Source organism: Magallana gigas, chromosome 4, assembly GCF_963853765.1.
Source record: "Magallana gigas chromosome 4, xbMagGiga1.1, whole genome shotgun sequence".
Classification (NCBI taxonomy): Eukaryota; Metazoa; Mollusca; class Bivalvia; order Ostreida; family Ostreidae; genus Magallana; species Magallana gigas.
The window spans coordinates 48,100,007-48,118,642 of NC_088856.1; the positions used below are offsets into that span (position 1 = coordinate 48,100,007).

At 33.9% G+C, this 18,636-nt stretch overlaps 1 protein-coding gene across 5 annotated transcripts in view; it reads right to left on the minus strand.

Moving 5' to 3' along the window:
- Positions 1–18,636, minus strand: part of LOC105326267 (plexin-A2) — a 40,329-nt gene that overhangs the window by 15,828 nt on the left and 5,865 nt on the right. For 2 of the 5 annotated variants that reach the window (XM_011426200.4, XM_066082655.1), the window contains exons 3-17: positions 17,419–17,620; positions 15,798–16,838; positions 9,860–10,039; positions 9,384–9,506; positions 8,877–8,977; positions 8,305–8,452; positions 7,199–7,367; positions 5,816–5,906; positions 5,307–5,403; positions 4,826–4,948; positions 4,439–4,543; positions 3,337–3,433; positions 2,370–2,542; positions 1,815–1,966; positions 998–1,103 (exon numbers count right to left, since the gene is read on the minus strand). In XM_011426200.4, the coding sequence (XP_011424502.3) occupies positions 998–1,103; positions 1,815–1,966; positions 2,370–2,542; positions 3,337–3,433; positions 4,439–4,543; positions 4,826–4,948; positions 5,307–5,403; positions 5,816–5,906; positions 7,199–7,367; positions 8,305–8,452; positions 8,877–8,977; positions 9,384–9,506; positions 9,860–10,039; positions 15,798–16,811 (2,679 nt within the window). In that variant the 5' untranslated portion in view covers positions 16,812–16,838; positions 17,419–17,620. Of the gene's footprint in view, positions 1–997; positions 1,104–1,814; positions 1,967–2,369; positions 2,543–3,336; positions 3,434–4,438; positions 4,544–4,825; positions 4,949–5,306; positions 5,404–5,815; positions 5,907–7,198; positions 7,368–8,304; positions 8,453–8,876; positions 8,978–9,383; positions 9,507–9,859; positions 10,040–15,797; positions 16,839–17,418; positions 17,621–17,725; positions 18,064–18,636 lie in introns of those variants that run through there. The other 3 variants (XM_066082657.1, XM_066082656.1, XM_066082658.1) reach the window with 3 other exon arrangements.

Here is an 18,636-nt window from a genome sequence, read left to right on the forward strand (position 1 = left end):
GGACAACGGGCGATCAGAAAAGCTCACTTGAACCTTCGGTTCAGGTGAGCTAAAAACTTTTGGTTTTAAAGGTAGCAAGCGACACTTTCTAATAAAGTACTCGTCAATATTTTTGTAAAATTGAGAGTTGCTGTACTTGAAAGCTTATGAGTGTTGCTAAAATTCATGAAATGATTTTAAATGATTATTATTAGTTAGAAGGATGACTCTTGTTGAAATTAGTATGCAATACATAGGCCGCTAATGTAAAGTACATGAGAATCAGAGGTAAAATGAAAAACATGGGGCTATGATCACTGTTGTGTGAAATAGCAAGTTACAGACGGGAGGTAAAATAACACGAAAAGTACATGTAGGTGGATGAGACTTATCAAACTTTACATTGGTAAGTTCCTGACATGTGATAGTGCAACATACATATGGTACAGAATGTCAACCCTTTGCAGGGAATTAGCTGGGGAGGTCTAAAAAGTTTTTAAAAAGTCCACATGAAAAATGGGCGGAATATGAAAAGGTCGAAATCTTAGAAAAACCAGTATGAAGGAAATTTTACACGTTCTGACTAGTAATTTTCCTTAGAAATTTGTGATTGTTCTTATAAGGAGTGAATAAAAGGTATTTGTGCTGAATGGACACTGAGGAAATTCTAGTTACAGAGTTCCGAAGACACATATCCCCTGGCTACAGTGAATTTTTATTTAAAAAAAAAACTGTCCCCTGCTACCTTTGAGAATATGTTTAAAATTACATGTATTACAGAAATGGTTGTAGCCAAAGGTGAAAAAACACACTACTGTGATTCAATGAATAATTAAAAATATGACCGATGTCATCTTGAAATTTAAAGTATGTGAAAAGATATAAAAAAATTACAGATAATAAATTTGCTATGATTTAAATACAGATAGTAATCAAAAATGTGACTTCTTCTTTACCCGTTTTTTACTTTTGCTGTAATTTTTGTGATTCCAATTTGCTATGATTATATTGCACTCACCACAAAACTAAAGATGCTGTCTGACGTTGTGTTGTATAGGTGATCCACTTCCACCGTGATAGTTCCATTCAGTGGAGCATCCACCTTGTCCGTCAGACACTTAAATCTGTGTATAAAAAAAATCAGTCAACTAAATGAAATCCTGTAGATTCCTTATTTTACACGTCAAGTACTAAATTATGGGATTCCACCGTTTTGCATCAAATCGCGAGAAATAAATTGCGAGAGCCAAATTTTTATCACTGTTTCATTATTTAATTCCTGACTTTAAATTGGGAGTCACAGTAATACTGGCCCATGTTGAAATTTTGTTATTTTCTCATATTAAGAATAATCTTGTTTAGGTAAAAACTGCTCTGCTTTGGGCCTACAGCTAGTCTTGCTTACACCTATTGGCCAATTCATTCATGTTTTCATGAACATTCATCACTTTTTAATATCAATTTTTTCTGAAATCATTCCAAGCGAAAGCAAAGCTTTTTCAGCTCAATATTAGAGGTATAGAAGATCATTGACTCTGTCACCCAGAATAAAGCACGTTTAGTGCTCATGCATGCATATAGCGAGTCTTCTTTCAAGAAAGCATTCTGCAGCCAATCAGAAATATGCATGAATTATAGAGAATGAATAATTCCTTAACTGCAAAACTTTTGCAAGCTGACAAACAGTTATTCGACATGTCAAAGACTGGCATTGATTTCCAGTAATAAGCAAAAAGCAAAAGAATTCTTTAAAATTTTTAATCCTAAACATATATAATGATATTTTCTCAATTATAAGTAAATCAATTATCCAAGGAATCACAAATCATACAAACCCTTGTGAGGACTCAAAATGATCGGGATGTACCATGCAATTTACACCTGCGACCTTGACCCCGCCCTTGATATCAACGTAGTCCTTCCCTAGGTTTATTCCACTGACTGTGATGTTGGTCCTTCCCATTACTGGTCCCATAGACGGCTCGAACTGACCAAAAAATAAACAGAGATGAATATACACGTTTAAAATAAATCAATTTCGTTATTGATTTTTATTAAGTTGACCTCAAAGGTCTGAATACAATTAAGCTATTTATATTAATAAAATACTGTAACCCATGTCATATACAATGTACATGGTATAAACCTAGTACATGAATGTTAAAATTGATGACTTATCTCAATTTTCTTTGAATAAATGACGTATATACCCATTTTTGTTTTACAGAAAAAATACATATACAACAGCTTCCATGCTTGGCTGTCGAACTCTAAGCATCTTGTACTCTTTAAGTATCTAAAGGTCTTTTTTTATTAAAAATTCAAAGTAATTTGTTATGCAAAACTTATTTGTCCATTTCAATGCATGTGACAAGAAAACATATCTATACCCTGAGTATTTTGGGATTCGGGCAGGTATCATCTCTATCCAACCACTGGTCCGGACACTCCTTGTTACGAGTGCACTGATTGGTCAGGTTACACCATCCACAGTTGTACTTGGTGTCCATGGTCAGACACAGGCCACAGTTAGTCACCATGTACTTGCACTTGTAAATCTGAACTGGAATTCAAATGTCATTCTAACCTACTTACATGGTTTGAAAGGTAATATTTGTTGTACAACAGTATTTTGGTGTACTGGTATCCTGATTTAAATGGACATACCCAGAACAAAATCATTTTTAAAACAAGAGCCTTTTCTATTTCATCCAAATAAATTAAGATACACCTGTGAAAATCTTCACAACTTTCTTGTATCATAGCCAGCTTTTATCACGAACAGCTGTTATCAAATTACATGTATCATTTGATCACTTTTCATAACAATATAGAGGGGATTTAGTTCAATATCAAGACAACAATAGGCAAGATCACTTAAACAACAAAATGCTTTCTTTGGTGATTCATTTGGAATATGAAGGTAGTGACACTGCAGTAAAAATACATAACCAGCATTAGCGGGTTATGCAAATTTTTCCTGCAATGATCGCTACCTTCATAACCCGCATAATTCATCAAAGAAAACATTTTATTGTTTATATTAACATCTTTCTTTTATCTAATAATAAACTAATAAAAAGCTAGTAAAATTCTCAAAATTACTGTTAATGTAAAGCTAGTAAAATTCTCAAAATTACTGTTAATGTACATATTAAGTACATTAGCTAAAAGAAACAGCAAAATCGTCTCCTGTGAGACTGTGAGTTTGTCATCATCATGATTATTTCATGCAGTTCGTGATTTTTCTTAGGTCAATGTAGGTTATGGCCAATCGATAAACAGAGCGTGTCAATTTCATCCCTGTCAGTTTCTTGTCAGTTTGAGCCGCTGTTTCACTGAGGGGGGAACACATACCTGTTGTATTATTGTACATATCCAAGGGGAATTTCTTTGGTCCCCAAAGGACTTCAAATGTGGCATCCACATTGGATTTTTCTTGACTGTACTCAAACTAAAACAAACAAATTTTAAAACAATACTAGAATTTTTCTCTGTTTCAAGAAATACAAAATCATTGTTCATAAAATATGATATAAACAAAGGTACTGCAGTTTAATGATAGAATTCGTCCCATATACTCGCTTTGAAGCATATAAAAAAAAAATATCGAGCTGTATCTCGCCTAAATGTTTATATGATTAGTCTCAAATACCTACAATGTTGCTCTTTTATAATCCCATTTTATCACATTCATTGTTTATGTAACGAAATCACTGCCACTTTTAACATCACGTTTGAAAATTCGCTGTTTAAAGTTGCCATGTTATTGATAAAATCCGAGACATTCCAAGTGCCATTTTTGACAAAATGGCAGCAAATTCAAACATGTATATTAACAAAATGCCATAGTATAACCCATTAAATGGATTATTTTGTATATTTAACTTCATGCGCATGTTCAAAAAGGTTTGTAGTGTATAAAAATGTGTTTTTCCCTTGCAGATTATTTTTAACAGACTTAAAATCGAGGCGAAGCAGATCCGCTTTGTGGCTGCTACATTGCAAGTATATGGGACGCATTCTTACTGTGACCTGAGCATAGTCTGGTCACAGTAAGATTATTCTTTCTATAGCATATTTCTAACCAGCAAACATTGATCCTAATGTGTAAAATTAATGATTACTTCTGTACACACCTACCAAATTACAAGTATACACATTAGCACAAGAACAAGCATGTAACTAAAATGTAAATGTACAACATTAGACTTTGTATTGCATCAATTTTGCAAGAATGCAATTTCCACAAAATCAAATATATTGCTCAATCTTTGTCTTGCATGAACAAATACAGAAATGCACTACCGGTAATTAAAAATAAACCTATGCTAATTTGTTGAGAAAAAAAATATGTCCATCAAATATCATACCTTTACGAGGCATTCTGTTGCAAGTGATAAAAAATATCCAGTTGTGTAAGTACAAAGTATGATGCTGACTTTTCTAGTAAACTTACCTGGACTTTGTCACAGGTGAGAGTGCCTGACTCCTCCTTTCCTGGGACGGTCTCTGTCTTGTCCAGGTATCGGAACCGACACCACAATTCATCCGTCTGTCCGGCCTTTGTACATGTACATACAACAAAGAAACAACCTTGTACAATAAGTCGAGATCTGTCATTCTGAGAAAAATCACACTGAATGGGCAGCAAAGAATACTTGTAAAAAAATTATGAACTTGAAAAGTTTTGTCATTTGACTTAGTTGTAATGCATGCATTTTATTTGAGTAAGAATCTTTTTCCAGATTGTTAACAAAGTTTTATTTTAATATGCATAATCCAAACAAAAAGAAATAGTGATACAACAAAATAATTTTACACAAGTCAAGCATCGATCATTTACCTTCATGTTAACAAGTTTGACGACCAGCCCAAGGGAATCCCCTGAGTGAACAATGATGTCAGCATTCTTGGAAGCAGGGATTTCCACCCGTGGACAGCTGTCATAGCTTGTGGTTCCCGGATCCTGTTAATCATAAAAAAGGGCAACAAGAAATTTGTATTCATTGTATACAAGTATTTATTAGGACAATAATAGTACAGTAGATACTGTAAACCAATTTTTATTCGCGGCGACTTTATTTCGCGATTAACTGCTAAAAAACTGGTTCGCGAACTAATGTTCGTGATCAAGCCTTATCCAGACCTGTATTGTTATAAAAACTATAGACAAAGGCTTAGTTCGCGGCGAGAAATATTCGCGACGACAAGGCTCTCGCTAACCTTGCGAAAATTTCTCGCACGCGAATAAAAGTTGGTTAACAGTAAATTCAAGTAAAGCACTTGTTAGTTATATCAAACTGTATATAGTAGAAATCACACACTACAGAAGGTTTCAGTGATACCACAGTCAGGGCTGAACAGGTGTGTGTCTGGTAGTGCCAGGAACAATTAAACAGGCTTTTGCGGCAGTCGGTACACCTATGGAAGCAAACAAATCAAGACAGGTAACTCACTGTAAAACATCAATCTCATCAGGATGCTTATAAGATGTCTTTTTTCCCATCTTTGCAAGCAAAGATTTTCAGTCCACTAAGTCTGGAAGTATGCATTAAAGACCACTGATTTGCAAATAAGGTCATGCTATATGTTTGAGTTTGCAAAAATGATTCTTGCTAATGGTATTATTTGCAAAGATGCATTAAATTTTGCTTCTGGTTTGGTTTGCATAGATTTTGCTTTTTTTGGGTTGCAATGACGGTTTTGCTCCTGGTTAAGTTTCTTTAGATATTGCTTTGTTTCAGTTTGCAAAGATTGTTTCGCTTTTGTTTGTTTATGACATTTTTTAAGCTTCCTAATCAAATGTTTATAACTGATGACTTTTGTATCTTACGTTTTGTGTACCGTGCAATCAAACACTGGAACGCTTCTCTTGACAAAGGCGCGACCTCCAACATGGAATTCCACTTCAAGGTCATGGTGATCTGGTCAAAGCAAGGTGCAAATACACGAGCAGGTTATACTTGTTTCAAACTTATGTATATACAGTTGACTTCGATATCTCAAACACTGATATCTCGAATACAATTATCTGTAAGTCCCAACCACTTATTTTGTAAGTATTTTACCCTCCATATCTCGAATACTCAGATATCTCAAAGTATTTATACAGTCCAAGCTTGTTTAAGATAACGAAGGTTGACTGTACATGTATATTATTGCATATATGTGTAAAATAACCGTTAAATAAAATATCAATAAACCTATAACTACCAATAAAATCAAGAGAAATCTTTGACACAAAGTATTATCAATAGTTTCAGTCCAATCCTAGAGTATTAACTTTGTTTGCATGATTTTCTTCTGCCATTTCAAGAATCAGAATAAAAATGTTTTCTTCAATTTAAATTTGGTGCTGGTTGATAAGGTTAAATGCTACAGGGATTACAAAACAAGTAACTATTATATGGAAACTTATTAAGGAATTGTTGAAGGTAAATAATGATTAACGTATGTAAGAAGTTAGTAGAAACCTCTGATTAGAGCCGAGACTACTCTAACTGCAAAATATAAACATCTGACCATAACACTACAGTTCTCATTAAGCAATATACTGTAAATTCCTTATATTACGCAAGTACTTAATTCCGCGATCCCGCTGTTTTGTATCAAATCGCCAGAATATAAAATCGCAAAAGCGGAACTTTTATCCTTTTTTCTCATAGTTCTCAACTCTCAAAGAATAATGGCGAGATTTTAAAATTTGCGATGGGTGCTCCTTGCAATTTTACGCGTTTAATTAGGAATCTACAGTAAGAGAACTAGAATAAGGTTTTCAAAGCTTGCACAGTAATGTAAATTTTTATTAGCTATGATATATAATGTAGTTATTTCATGCAACTCCCAATGTGTCTAATTACATTGTAGTCCCAACTTATACTTACAATTAAAAACTGTCAAAAAGAGAAGAAAATAAGAAAAACATAAAATAATATATGATATAAAATAATATATAATAAAAGATTTGCAAATATCAATCTTTAAACAAAGAAAGAAAGAAAATACGGAAATTAAATTTTCAATAAAAATTAATTTAAACCAAAACTGCAGCAAGAAAAAAAGGGATTTTTAAAGTACCGGTATAAGTATAATCGAAAGAAAAGAAAAATCAAGATGAAAATTTACAATATTTTATCAATTATACAAAAAATGAAATTGTCCTTTATTTTTTTTATAAATATGTGAATAATTGTCATAAAATCTAAATACAACTTACCTGTACCCTTAGGTTTTAACTCCAAAGATAAGTTGCTAGGCAACAGACATGTGATCACATCATTATCCACCGAGGCTGGCGTCCGAGCTGTGACAGACATGGCTGTAAAGGCGCAATGGATACTGTTGCTCCCATTGGAGAGGGAAACATCCGAGAGTTTGAAGCTGATCTAGAAATTAACACAAAAGTTGAAAATAATTGTACAGGCACAATGGATACTGTTGCTTCCATTAGAGAGAGAAACATCCAACAGTTTGAAGCTGATCTAGAAATTAACACAAAAGTTGAAAATAATTGTAAAGGCACAATGGATACTGTTGCTTCCATTAGAGAGAGAAACATCCAACAGTTTGAAGCTGATCTAGAAATTAACACAATTTAAAAGTTGAAAATAATAATAAATGCACAACTGATACTGGTGCTCCAATTGGAGAAAAAAACATCTGAGAGTTTGGAGCTGATCTAGAAAATAAAACAAATATTGAAAATTTGACACATGCTAAGGGATGATAAGGATATCATTTCACATTAATAATTCATAATAAAAGTAGAAAAATGTGTTTGACATTTCATTGCCACAGAGTAAAACCTATCAATGACAATAAATGGGTCATAATGAAAAACATATCAACTGCTGCAAACTCATGTACACAAATATTCGAGATTTCATAGATGATAAAACTCGCACATATTCTATAGAAATTGCAGTCTTATTTTAAGATTGGTGATATTTTTCTGAAAAAACTTTTTTTTTAAAGTTAAACTTGTCTGCATGAAAGGGCTATTATTTTAAATTAACTTTTTTTAGGTGCAGGAGCAGATTACTTTTAAGCCTTTTAATGTGTATATTATAATAAAGGACATTCAAGATTATTTGTGTTAATGAAATGACGAAACAGCTAGCCATGACCAAAACAGACAAAGAGTCTAACACAGCTAGTAGCCAAACAAAGTGTTCTTCAATGGGTTGTTGTTGTGCTCTACATGTAATATAAGAACTGTCTGTACTTGCTACTTCAAGGCAATGAGCCTAACATAGAAGCAACATAAAGTGTGCTCTACTGAGTGGCCATAAATATTGTGTTCTTTATCGCGTTAGTACTTGCCTGGTGCTGGTGCTGATTTCTGCTAATATTCTCGTAGTTCAGTAGCGACGGTTGGAGGTCGGCCATCTTGGCACAGCTTTCCTTCATGGCCGCTGACAACCATGGGGGCGTGATCATTGAACCATGACAGTTCCCTTTCTCTGTACATCTATAATATAAGGTAGAATCAAATAAGGTAAAAATCAGTGACAAAAGGTCATACAATCAAAGTACTTTAATGTAATTGCATGCCTACTGCATTACAAAAGAACTCTTTAAAACTTCACCTTATTCTTTTCAGTAGGTCTGAACCTTGAATAACATTTGGTATAATCAAACATATATTTAATGCATTGAAATAATTTTAAACAATATTTCAATTGGTAAAAAGTATAAAAATACTATTTATCGCTATGGGGATGGAAATTATTGTCATTGTGTGACCATTGTCCATTGTTTAACTTGTCAATTACACAGAAAGAGTAAATCTAATTTGTCCATGTCGTATAAACAGCAGTACTTAGTCTATATTTATCACAATGGAGCCTGTGTTTGTTTTCCCTGTTTAATGTCCTTTAATTTTTGTTACATACCTACTGTCCATGTTACACCATCCACACACGGGGTCAGAGGTCGACACACACTCCTGACAGGTCGTACTACGTTCACAGTGAGATATACTAATCTTCAATAGCTGTTTTAAAATGGAAAAAAAAATTAACATCAATTATGACTGTTTTTTTTGGAAAATATAATATTTGTGCTGACACAAGCAAAGCTTAAATAAGACCTCTTTAAGAGCCAGGAATAGGCACTACATTATACTCGTAAATGAAAAGAACTAATTTGGAAAATTTATTATGATTAAAATTATGTAACAAATCATTGCAAGAATTCCTAGATAATAGTATGCACTAAGAAAAACATGCTCTTTAAAAGCTTCTTCCTTCTCTTTGCTCATTGCTCACTCTGTCTCTCTTTGTCTCTCTTTGTCTGTGATATGGAAAAGGGTATGTGTTATTTCCTTCTGATGTTTCTCTCTCTCTCTCTCTCTCTCTCTCTCTCTCTCTCTCTCTCTCTCTCTCTCTGTTGTTGATTACCTCACTGTTGGTGACCACATACACAGATTTCTTGTCCGGACTGACCGACATCCCCACCCCCTCTTTAATGTCATTGATCCGCATCTGATCCACTTCTTTTACAATTGAGCCAGACTTGATGTACTGCAATACAACAATAGAATGGATTTAACAATCCTGGAAATTACACACATGCTCAATGTATCACACACTGTGGACTGGAATAAATTTACTATGTTTGTGATAGTGACTAGTTTTACTGTGTCCACTGGTCAGCTAACCAGTTAAACTGGTTCTACTGTTTTTACTGGTCAGCTAATCAGTTAAACTGGTTCTACTGTTTTTACTGGTCATCTTACCAGTTAAAAGGTAACCCGTAAACTGGTTCTACTGTTTTTACTGGTCAGTTATCCAGTTAAACTGATTCTACAGTGATATACACCCTTTGTGGTAGATGGCCATTTAAAACTAACTGCCACAGTTACTGTAACACATACTTTTCGTAAGACGCCATCTGCAGAGCTAACAATAATTGCTGTTGATCCTTTCTGAGCTATTATGGCAATGGAGGATAAGTAGACATCATTGAGGCTTATGATGCTACGACTAAAAATCGGCTGGAGTCCTTCGATTGATGCAAAACCCCCGGGGACCTTGGAGCAATATGGATCATCTACCTGTTGAAAAGAACAGTCAAATTTGTTTACACCTACAAATAAATCTAAACTGAAAATGAATTCAACTTTAATAGTATAACAAATCACTGGGAAAATCAACAATCTTATTGCAAAAAAGGATTAAGAAAACTCTATTTAGTAAATGGAATTTGAATGAAACAATATCTCAAAATAAAATACAGGCTTGATAAAAATTTCAGAAAATTGACAGATTTTTCTGATATGTTTGCCAATTTTCTTTTAGGAATAACCAATGATGAAATAAAATAACCTATCTTGGCAACATCTTATATATTAAGAATTATTATTTTTTTTTTATAAACTTGCATCAATTAAAATTAGTCTGAGATTTAAGAATGTATCAAGATTTTATCATATCTACCATTAAATCTCTTAAATTAACATTTGAATGATTGTAACAAGTTGTGAACAAAAGAGCTAGAAGTCAAGGTAAATGTGTCTATACCCGTCATTTTCAGCAAGAAATTACAAGTCAGGAAGTTACTGCTTCAAAACCCTGACCTAGTAACAATAACCTTGTCCTAATGCCCGTAACCTTAACCTATTTAACAAGGTAGCTAAAAAAACTAATGCTTATAATAAACATATGGCATATGAAGAAAAAAATGCAACATAACACTGGACTTTATCTATTGGAGGAGATTCTACAGTCATGATAATTATGTGTACTGTGTGAAAAACACTCAGCAGAAACACAAAACTTAATGCATAAAATTTCACCCATCTTCCAAGATGAAGAGCATTTATATGATGCATCCCTCTCCTTACAGACCTCTTTAAAATCTATTAACCTCTTGCTCCAGTCATGTTGTCATGGCGACCGGATAATGGATACATTTGCACAGTCGGTAGAAAGAGGGAGCCATGCACCAACTGTTTCTAAAGTTCCACTTTCTTTTGAGCACATTGAAAAGATATTATTTCTGATAAGTTATTTTTGATATCGTAAGATTCAAAGCCTATATCACATGTGAGGGGAGTCTTTATGGGGGCTTAGGTAGACAGGAAACATGCAATGCTTGCGTACCCAAGCTTCACCTGCCCCTAAGCAGCTGCAAACAGCTCTCCTGACTTTCATTTTTTATGCCTCATTAGAGAGCCCCTTAGATCAAGGGGTCACAAGGCAGACTCTAAAATGAAAGAGTCAGTGCGCATTTTACAAATTCTCTCTCTACTAAAATATTAATCTCTTTTTTAAAGTTTTTTTTTTACAACCTCTTTTTGTTACCATGTGAAACTGGTTAAAACAAAATATCACTTCAATCAAAATTCTCTTTTAACTATCATTTCTCAAATAAAACGTCTTGAAACGCTGCCATGCAGGAAAGTGGGGGGGGGGGGCTACCAAATGGGAAAAGTACCTATATTCTTTCAAATGGAAAATACGATGGCCGATAGCGGCCGTCACTTCACACAAATGTATTGTGTGAAACGTGTTCAGCATTTTCACTGAAACTTTACTGACACATTACACCTATAAGTAAAAGTGTACAAAGTGTCATTGCAAAATTCAATGTACACTCTAAACCAATGTATTTGTGTAAAGTGTCAGGAAAAGTTTCATGTACACTCTACATCTAAAGGTGGTATCAAAGAACAATGTGGAAAGTAATATTCTTTTTTTTTTATTTCTCTTCCCTCACATCAGTACCCCTTTCCTATTTAATTGGTTCATAAAGCATCAGGTTTTAGTTTAAGGACATGCACATGTTTATAGGATTCACAATTATAGCTTATGCGACAGACTTGAAAATTCTGTAGAAATCTTTTTAAGTGGAGCATGTAAGTTACTAATTTTTAAATGATAAAATGTTTAATCTTAAATATATTATTAATAAATATAATTTTCAAATTAAAGCGGAATCAAAAACAAAGGAAATTGTCTATTTTTCGTTTGTTTGTAGGTCTTTGTGCATTCCATTACATAATTCGGGGGATGATACACTTGTTTTGATTCCTCTTCCAAAGGACAGTCCTTTGACAATCATTGACTTGCGTAAATACTGCTTGGCGTTTAAAATAATTTGCATTCCATTTTGTCCGCTATATCATTAATCACAGAATCTATATTATCAAAAAAACTTTACAGTTCTCTTAATTCTTTAAATAAAATACAAATGTTAATTGTTAATGTAATGATAAGTATTGTCATAGTATTACATGTTTACAAAGACAATCGATGAGAATTCTCATCACAATATATCAAAAACGACTAGCCAAAATTGGTCAACTAGATTTTGATTGTTTAATTTTGCAGAATAGAAATATATATAACATATATACAGACCCTGAAATGTACTACTACACCACACGATCGCTGCACGCTCGCTACACGCTCGCTAAACGGTTCACACGAAACGCTGAACGGTTTACACGAATCGCTGCACGCTTTGCCTGAAACGCTAAACGATTTACACGAAACGCTAAACGGTTTACACGAAACGATTCTCGCACGAAACGATTTGTTCGCTTTTTACACGCTTTGGACACGCTTTTATCCTGATCGATTCGGGTCCTCTCGTATTTTTACCCTGACTCTGTTAGTAAGAATTAATTTTAAGAAAACACGAAATAATAGAAATACTGATATTAGAAACATATATGTACATAAGTATTGAATTGATTGATTAAATTAATTTGGTACTTATATTTAAAGCAAAAAATTATTTATTCACAGAATTAGCAAAAAATATTACTTTTATAAATATTTTTATTGCTCAAAAGAAATATCCATGATTCTTATTAGTGCCGTAAATAATAAAAAATTCAGAGAAAAAAGTTACCGTAACACAATATTCAATACCAAAAATAAAATCCGTATGATTACAAACTGATATCCGTTTTTCAATATTCGATGGGATTTGTTTTTTCTTCTCACATTAATATTTTTATTGGTTTCAGAGAATACGTTGTAAAAATACTAACTGTAAATAAACCTGTGATTATTTACATTGATAATTTGGTTTTTCAGTATTCGGCGGGATTTGTTTTTTTCCTTCTAACATTAATATTTTTATTGGTTTCAGAGAATACGATGTAAAAATACTTACTGTTAATAAACTTGTAATTATTTACATTGATAATTTTGAAAGTTATGTAAAATATAATTAGTCACATAAGTTAGAAAAATGCTATAAAACAACCGACTAATTTTTTTTTATGTCGAATCATTCACGTAAATAAATGTTTCGTACATAATATCACAGAGAAAAATCAATGGATTAAACAATAAAGAAAGTTGTCATTTCTATTTCGGATTTCGGAAAGAACAAAAACTAAAAAATGATTTAGATTTTTGTCTCAATATTCGTATACATAACCTGCGCTTCGCATAACGGCGTACAATATATCTATCATAATCTATTTGAATTAAGTACCATGCATATAGATTCCCATAATAATTAATTGCATGTGTACATTTTAGGACAATTTCAGTGTGTTAATACTTGTTGTTTTCCGTTATCAGTGTTTAAATAATTAAAATAATAAGTTGTAGAAATATTTTAATCGGGATTCAAAAGAATTTCCTTCCCGCATTTCATAGAAATGAACAGTATATTTTCTTTCTATGTTTACATTTAATTTTGTTCAAATTAATGTTAAATAATCTATCATTGAAATTGTGTGCATCATCGAATACTGATTCCGACTACCTTGAAGTCATTCAATTTCTATTGGCTATTGACAAAAAAAGAGACGCGTGACCATCCAATGAAAACGAATACACAGAGTTTGATTGACAGGTTCAGCCAGGTGCAGGTCTTACCCGATGTCCGAGGTTATGTGTACTGGTTGTACACAGCCGAATAGTCTCAGTAACTAGTCTTCTTTCAATACGCGTAATTAATTCAATTTTGTAAAAAGATAAGTAAATCATTTCTTAAAGATTTTTTTCACGAGAATATCTCAAAGGAGTTTTGCCAATCAGTTTAAAGTAATGTTTAACACGAGTGCTATTTTGAAACAATTAAATTTTCAGAGAGTTCCGAATGAAATCTGATGAACGTTTCACACGGTTCTCGCACGCTTTGCCCGAAACAACAATTTACACGCTTTGACCGAAACGCTGCACGCTTTGCCCGAAACGCTAAACACTTTACACGAAACGCTTCACGATTCACACAAAACGCTTAACGGTTTACACGAAATGCTAAACGGTTTACACGAAACGTTTCTCGCACGGAAGTCGCACACTTTTTTGGTGTAGTAGTACGTTTCAGGGTCTGTATAATAAATAGATATTTTATATAGTTATTTACATTTCATTGCTAATGTTTCCTGCATAATTCTAATATGTGGTGCTTTCCATTTAATTTTTAAAATAAAAATGTTGGTTTATATACATAATTATATCTACCCTATACTTGTCTACTTTATAAAATAAATTTGATTTTATATCTAGATCTCCAATGCATTTAAAATTTAATGAATATTTATAGCCTATAAATACGCATATAATATCTCCGAATTAAAATACAGTACCTGGTAATAATGCTTTGTTTCAATTCATTAACTTTCCATGTGATCTTGTATGCATTTTAATATGTCCCAGTCTGTTGTAAAATGCCTGAAGAGGCACCTTTCGGGGGCAATTCAAAGAAACCACATGGTTGTATTTTATTGTCTTGTTCTTTGATACCACCTTTAGATGAAGAGTGTACATGAAACTTTACCTGACACTTTACACACATAACGTTGGTGTAGAGTGTACATGGAATTTTGCAATGACACTATACACTTTTACTTATAGGTGTAATGTGTCAGTAAGGTTTCAGTGAACGCTACAGACAAAATGTTAGAGTAGAAAGACGGTCGCTATCGGCCATCGCAGGAGAAAGATGTTGAATTCATAGAACAAATTTAAAAACTGTTTTTGACATATCAAAATAAATTGGAAGTTCTTATCAACAGAAGTTTAGACTTTAATCCTTAATCCCAGGTTTTAAGGAAATATAAGTTAACATTACCATCTTTCGTAAGAAAAATAAAATTACAGCAAGCTGTTCCTCAAAAGATAAATTGGGAATATCTATGGACTCAAAATAGTAGAAAAACTAATGTATTTAGAATGGGGATGATTAACCGTTTTTACTAAACGGGGTTTTTGCACCCCTTGATATAAACAAAGGTTCGTGCCTTAAATTTTAACTTCCCCTGTATCATCACCCTTTATTTCACCCTTTATCATGCCCTTTTATTACACCTATCCAGGACACCTTTGCACTTTTCATTCAGAGTACCTTGGATATTTTTCTTTTTATAGATTCATATAGATCTGCAGTTTCAACTATGACGTAATGACATGAACAATTTGTTATTGATGAAGTCATATTTATAAATTTTTAGCCTCAAAAAATATGCTGCTTCGAGGAAACAAAGAAATAGAATAACTATGAATAATACTTTTTATCAAAGAAATAAATAAAGATAATTTTTTCAAATATACATGTACAATAACATAAAAAAACAATACATGTCAAAATCTGTATAACACCCAAATCAACCCTCAACCAATATCAGGTCTCTGGCCTTTGGCCCTCGGGCTTATATTTAAGTCTCGGGTTGATATGAGGTGCGATACAGATTTTGTCATGTATTCTTCAATATTATTACTTAAATCATACAACGGAACGAAACCCACAGTCATTGTAACTTAATGAATTAAACTTAAATAATGTGCTGTAATCAACGTTAGTGCTGAACCTTTCAAATTTCTTGTAAAATACTGAAGGTTTACCTTTGCGCTGACTTTGGGACAGGGGACTTTCTGGTGGATGTAGTAGGGCCCGAGCTGTCCTTTACCTTGGTGACAGTCATTGACAGCGAGGTTAAACTGACGCTCCACATCTGACATCCGGTACTTGCAGACAACGCTTGACACCAGTCCCCTCCTACCTTCCTCGCCCCTCATTTTCCGGAACACCATATACAGGTTCCCCGTTTTCTCATCAAAATCAGCCCCCTGCACAATGGAGTGATCGTTCTTCCCACAGACCACTGGAAAATCTACCAAGGTGTCGATGGTGGGGTTCGATTTACAGAGTCGAGTGATCCGGGATTCTTTATCGTAAAACCTAGAGATGAAGTAGACGAAGTTTCCGTAGGAAAATCCGTGGATAAATTTCAGGTGAGCTTCTGTCTCGTTACTTTCCCTTGTATAAATGGACGTCTGAACACCGGAAGAAGTGGTGGTTAATTTCAGAGTTTGCGGATTTCTACTGCTCAACATGAGGATGGAGTTAGAGAGATACTCTGTATCGGCCACACCGTATCTGAGTGTGTACCAACTGGCTATATACAGTACAGTCCTATTGCCAACACCAGACCCCAAGAACAACACATTGGGAGATGGGTCGTTGGACACCATTGAGGGCAGGTAGGGGGTCTTCACTTCCGACAGGTCGTCTACAGACAACACCTGACACGACCCCTGGGACACAGTTGAACACAGAATGAGGCTGGAGTCCCCCTTGTTGATCACTAGACCTTTCACAAACACATTCACAGAAGTCTGCCCGACCCCCTGAGACACGGGTCCGATGCTCCGTTTCTGAAGCACAGTCAGTTGCGGGGACAATTTGTACACTAGATTTTTGGATCCCAGTATCACTTGTCCATTTCGTGAGTTTATAACTGGTTTTTCGAACGTTGGATTTTCTTGGTCGTTGGAGAACACATTTTCGATGTTCATGCTGGACACCTTCTGGATTAGGTAGACAATCCAGAATATGTATACTGATCTTACTGCCATACTTTCTGTGGAAAGTGTTGACTAAAACTGTAAATATAGATTGATTCAATAAACCCACGAAAAATTAAGATCAAAAACTTAAGATAGTTTAATTTTTTGTGAAATATAAAAACACACACGTTTTTGCCTTGTTAAGACTTGCAAATGAAACTGGCATGGTTTTAAAATATCTGTTACTAGCAAGATGCAGTGACATTTAGTCTTAATGGGTTAAACAATCGTTTTCAACTGAACAAAAACAGCATCACTCTTTGAGGGGAACTTGTTAAAAGTCTCTCAAGAGCATTCAGTTTTTCTGACATATGTTAAAACCAGAATTATCCATTTTTGCCAATATTGTTATTGGTTTCAGGGTTTTTCCTTCGCAGCGTGTTTATCATTTTAAGTTAAAATTCGTTGAAAAAAATCCTGATCTTTACAATGTTATCACAACAATTTTCCAAAACTTTTAGCTGATCCTGTTTGCAGCTTGATCTGAACATGGAACAGCATGCCCTGGGAGAATTAACACAGACCCGAGCATCTGTAGTAACACTGGAAGATACATAGACTTCTTGCTGTGTTAAACAAATACAAGCACACACAACACTAATTTAATCTTACAAACCTGATCAGCTGATGCCCTAACACATCTGTCCACTTCACACTGATGTTAAGTCAATCCAGTGTTAACTCAAATCCGATGTTTACCAAAATCCTACTCAAATCCTGGTGTTAACTCAAATCCGATGTTTACTCAAATCCAATGTTTAACTCAAATCCAAATTGTTTACTCAAATCAAAGAGAGATTCACAAAGCCTCTATCTTCCTGAAAAACAAAAACAAAAAGCTATTAAAACTCAGAATGATACAGGAGAAAAAATATCATTAGGTCTCTAAATTTCTATTCAACAGAGTCATTTATTATCCCCACCTCAATTATACAGAAGCACCATGAACAATTTCCTCCAAATTACAGGGGCTTAGAACTTACAAGTCCTGCACCCTAGTCATCACTCCTTCCACATAAGCGAAGGCTTCAAACAGATCAGTCGGCTTCTGTATCAAAAATCGCTCAATCTACTGCTCTCCACACAAATGCTAACCGCATGTTACCATCTTTTATTTATTTTTTTATCATAACTTTATCGTCTACTGCTGCAGTGCTTTTTTCTTTTAGTGCTCCTGTAAGAACCCCCCATTACACAGGGAAGAACAAGGGAAGTGCTCAGTCTCTGTGAAATCCCTTCCTTTTTAACATACAAAGCCTGTTTGCTAGTGATGACTTCATTGAACACCAAGAGAACATAAATCAAGACAGTTGTGAGCCTACTCATTCAGCCCTGTCTATTAAACTCTCTGTCAGATAAAGGTGCTGTACATGATCAGAACATCAGTAAAAAAAAAAAGAACATTTCTATTGATTCTATTGATCCTCCAAAGACTCCGTTCATTTTCAAAGACATGAAACTTTCAACTATCAATACGATTCCCTGCATGTTTAAAATTAATTTAAAATCAAATACAAGCTTGAAATTATTTACAGTTGTTCAGCTCTTTAACAGATGCGGCTCTTTTTTTTTTTTTAATATTTTAAAATGAGAAAGATTCTTTTCATTTTCACAGACATGAAACTTTCACCAAGTAAGTAATAAAAACAAAGATTCTTTTAGTTCCCCTGCATATTCAAAATTTATTTGAAAATGAAATACAAGCTTGAAGGAATTTTCCATTTGTGAGTTCTTATTAGCAGCTCTTTTTTCAAACAGCCAGACATAATTTGAAATCAAATACAAGCTTGAAAAAATTTACACTTTATCAGTGCAAAAATAGCAGCTATTTTTT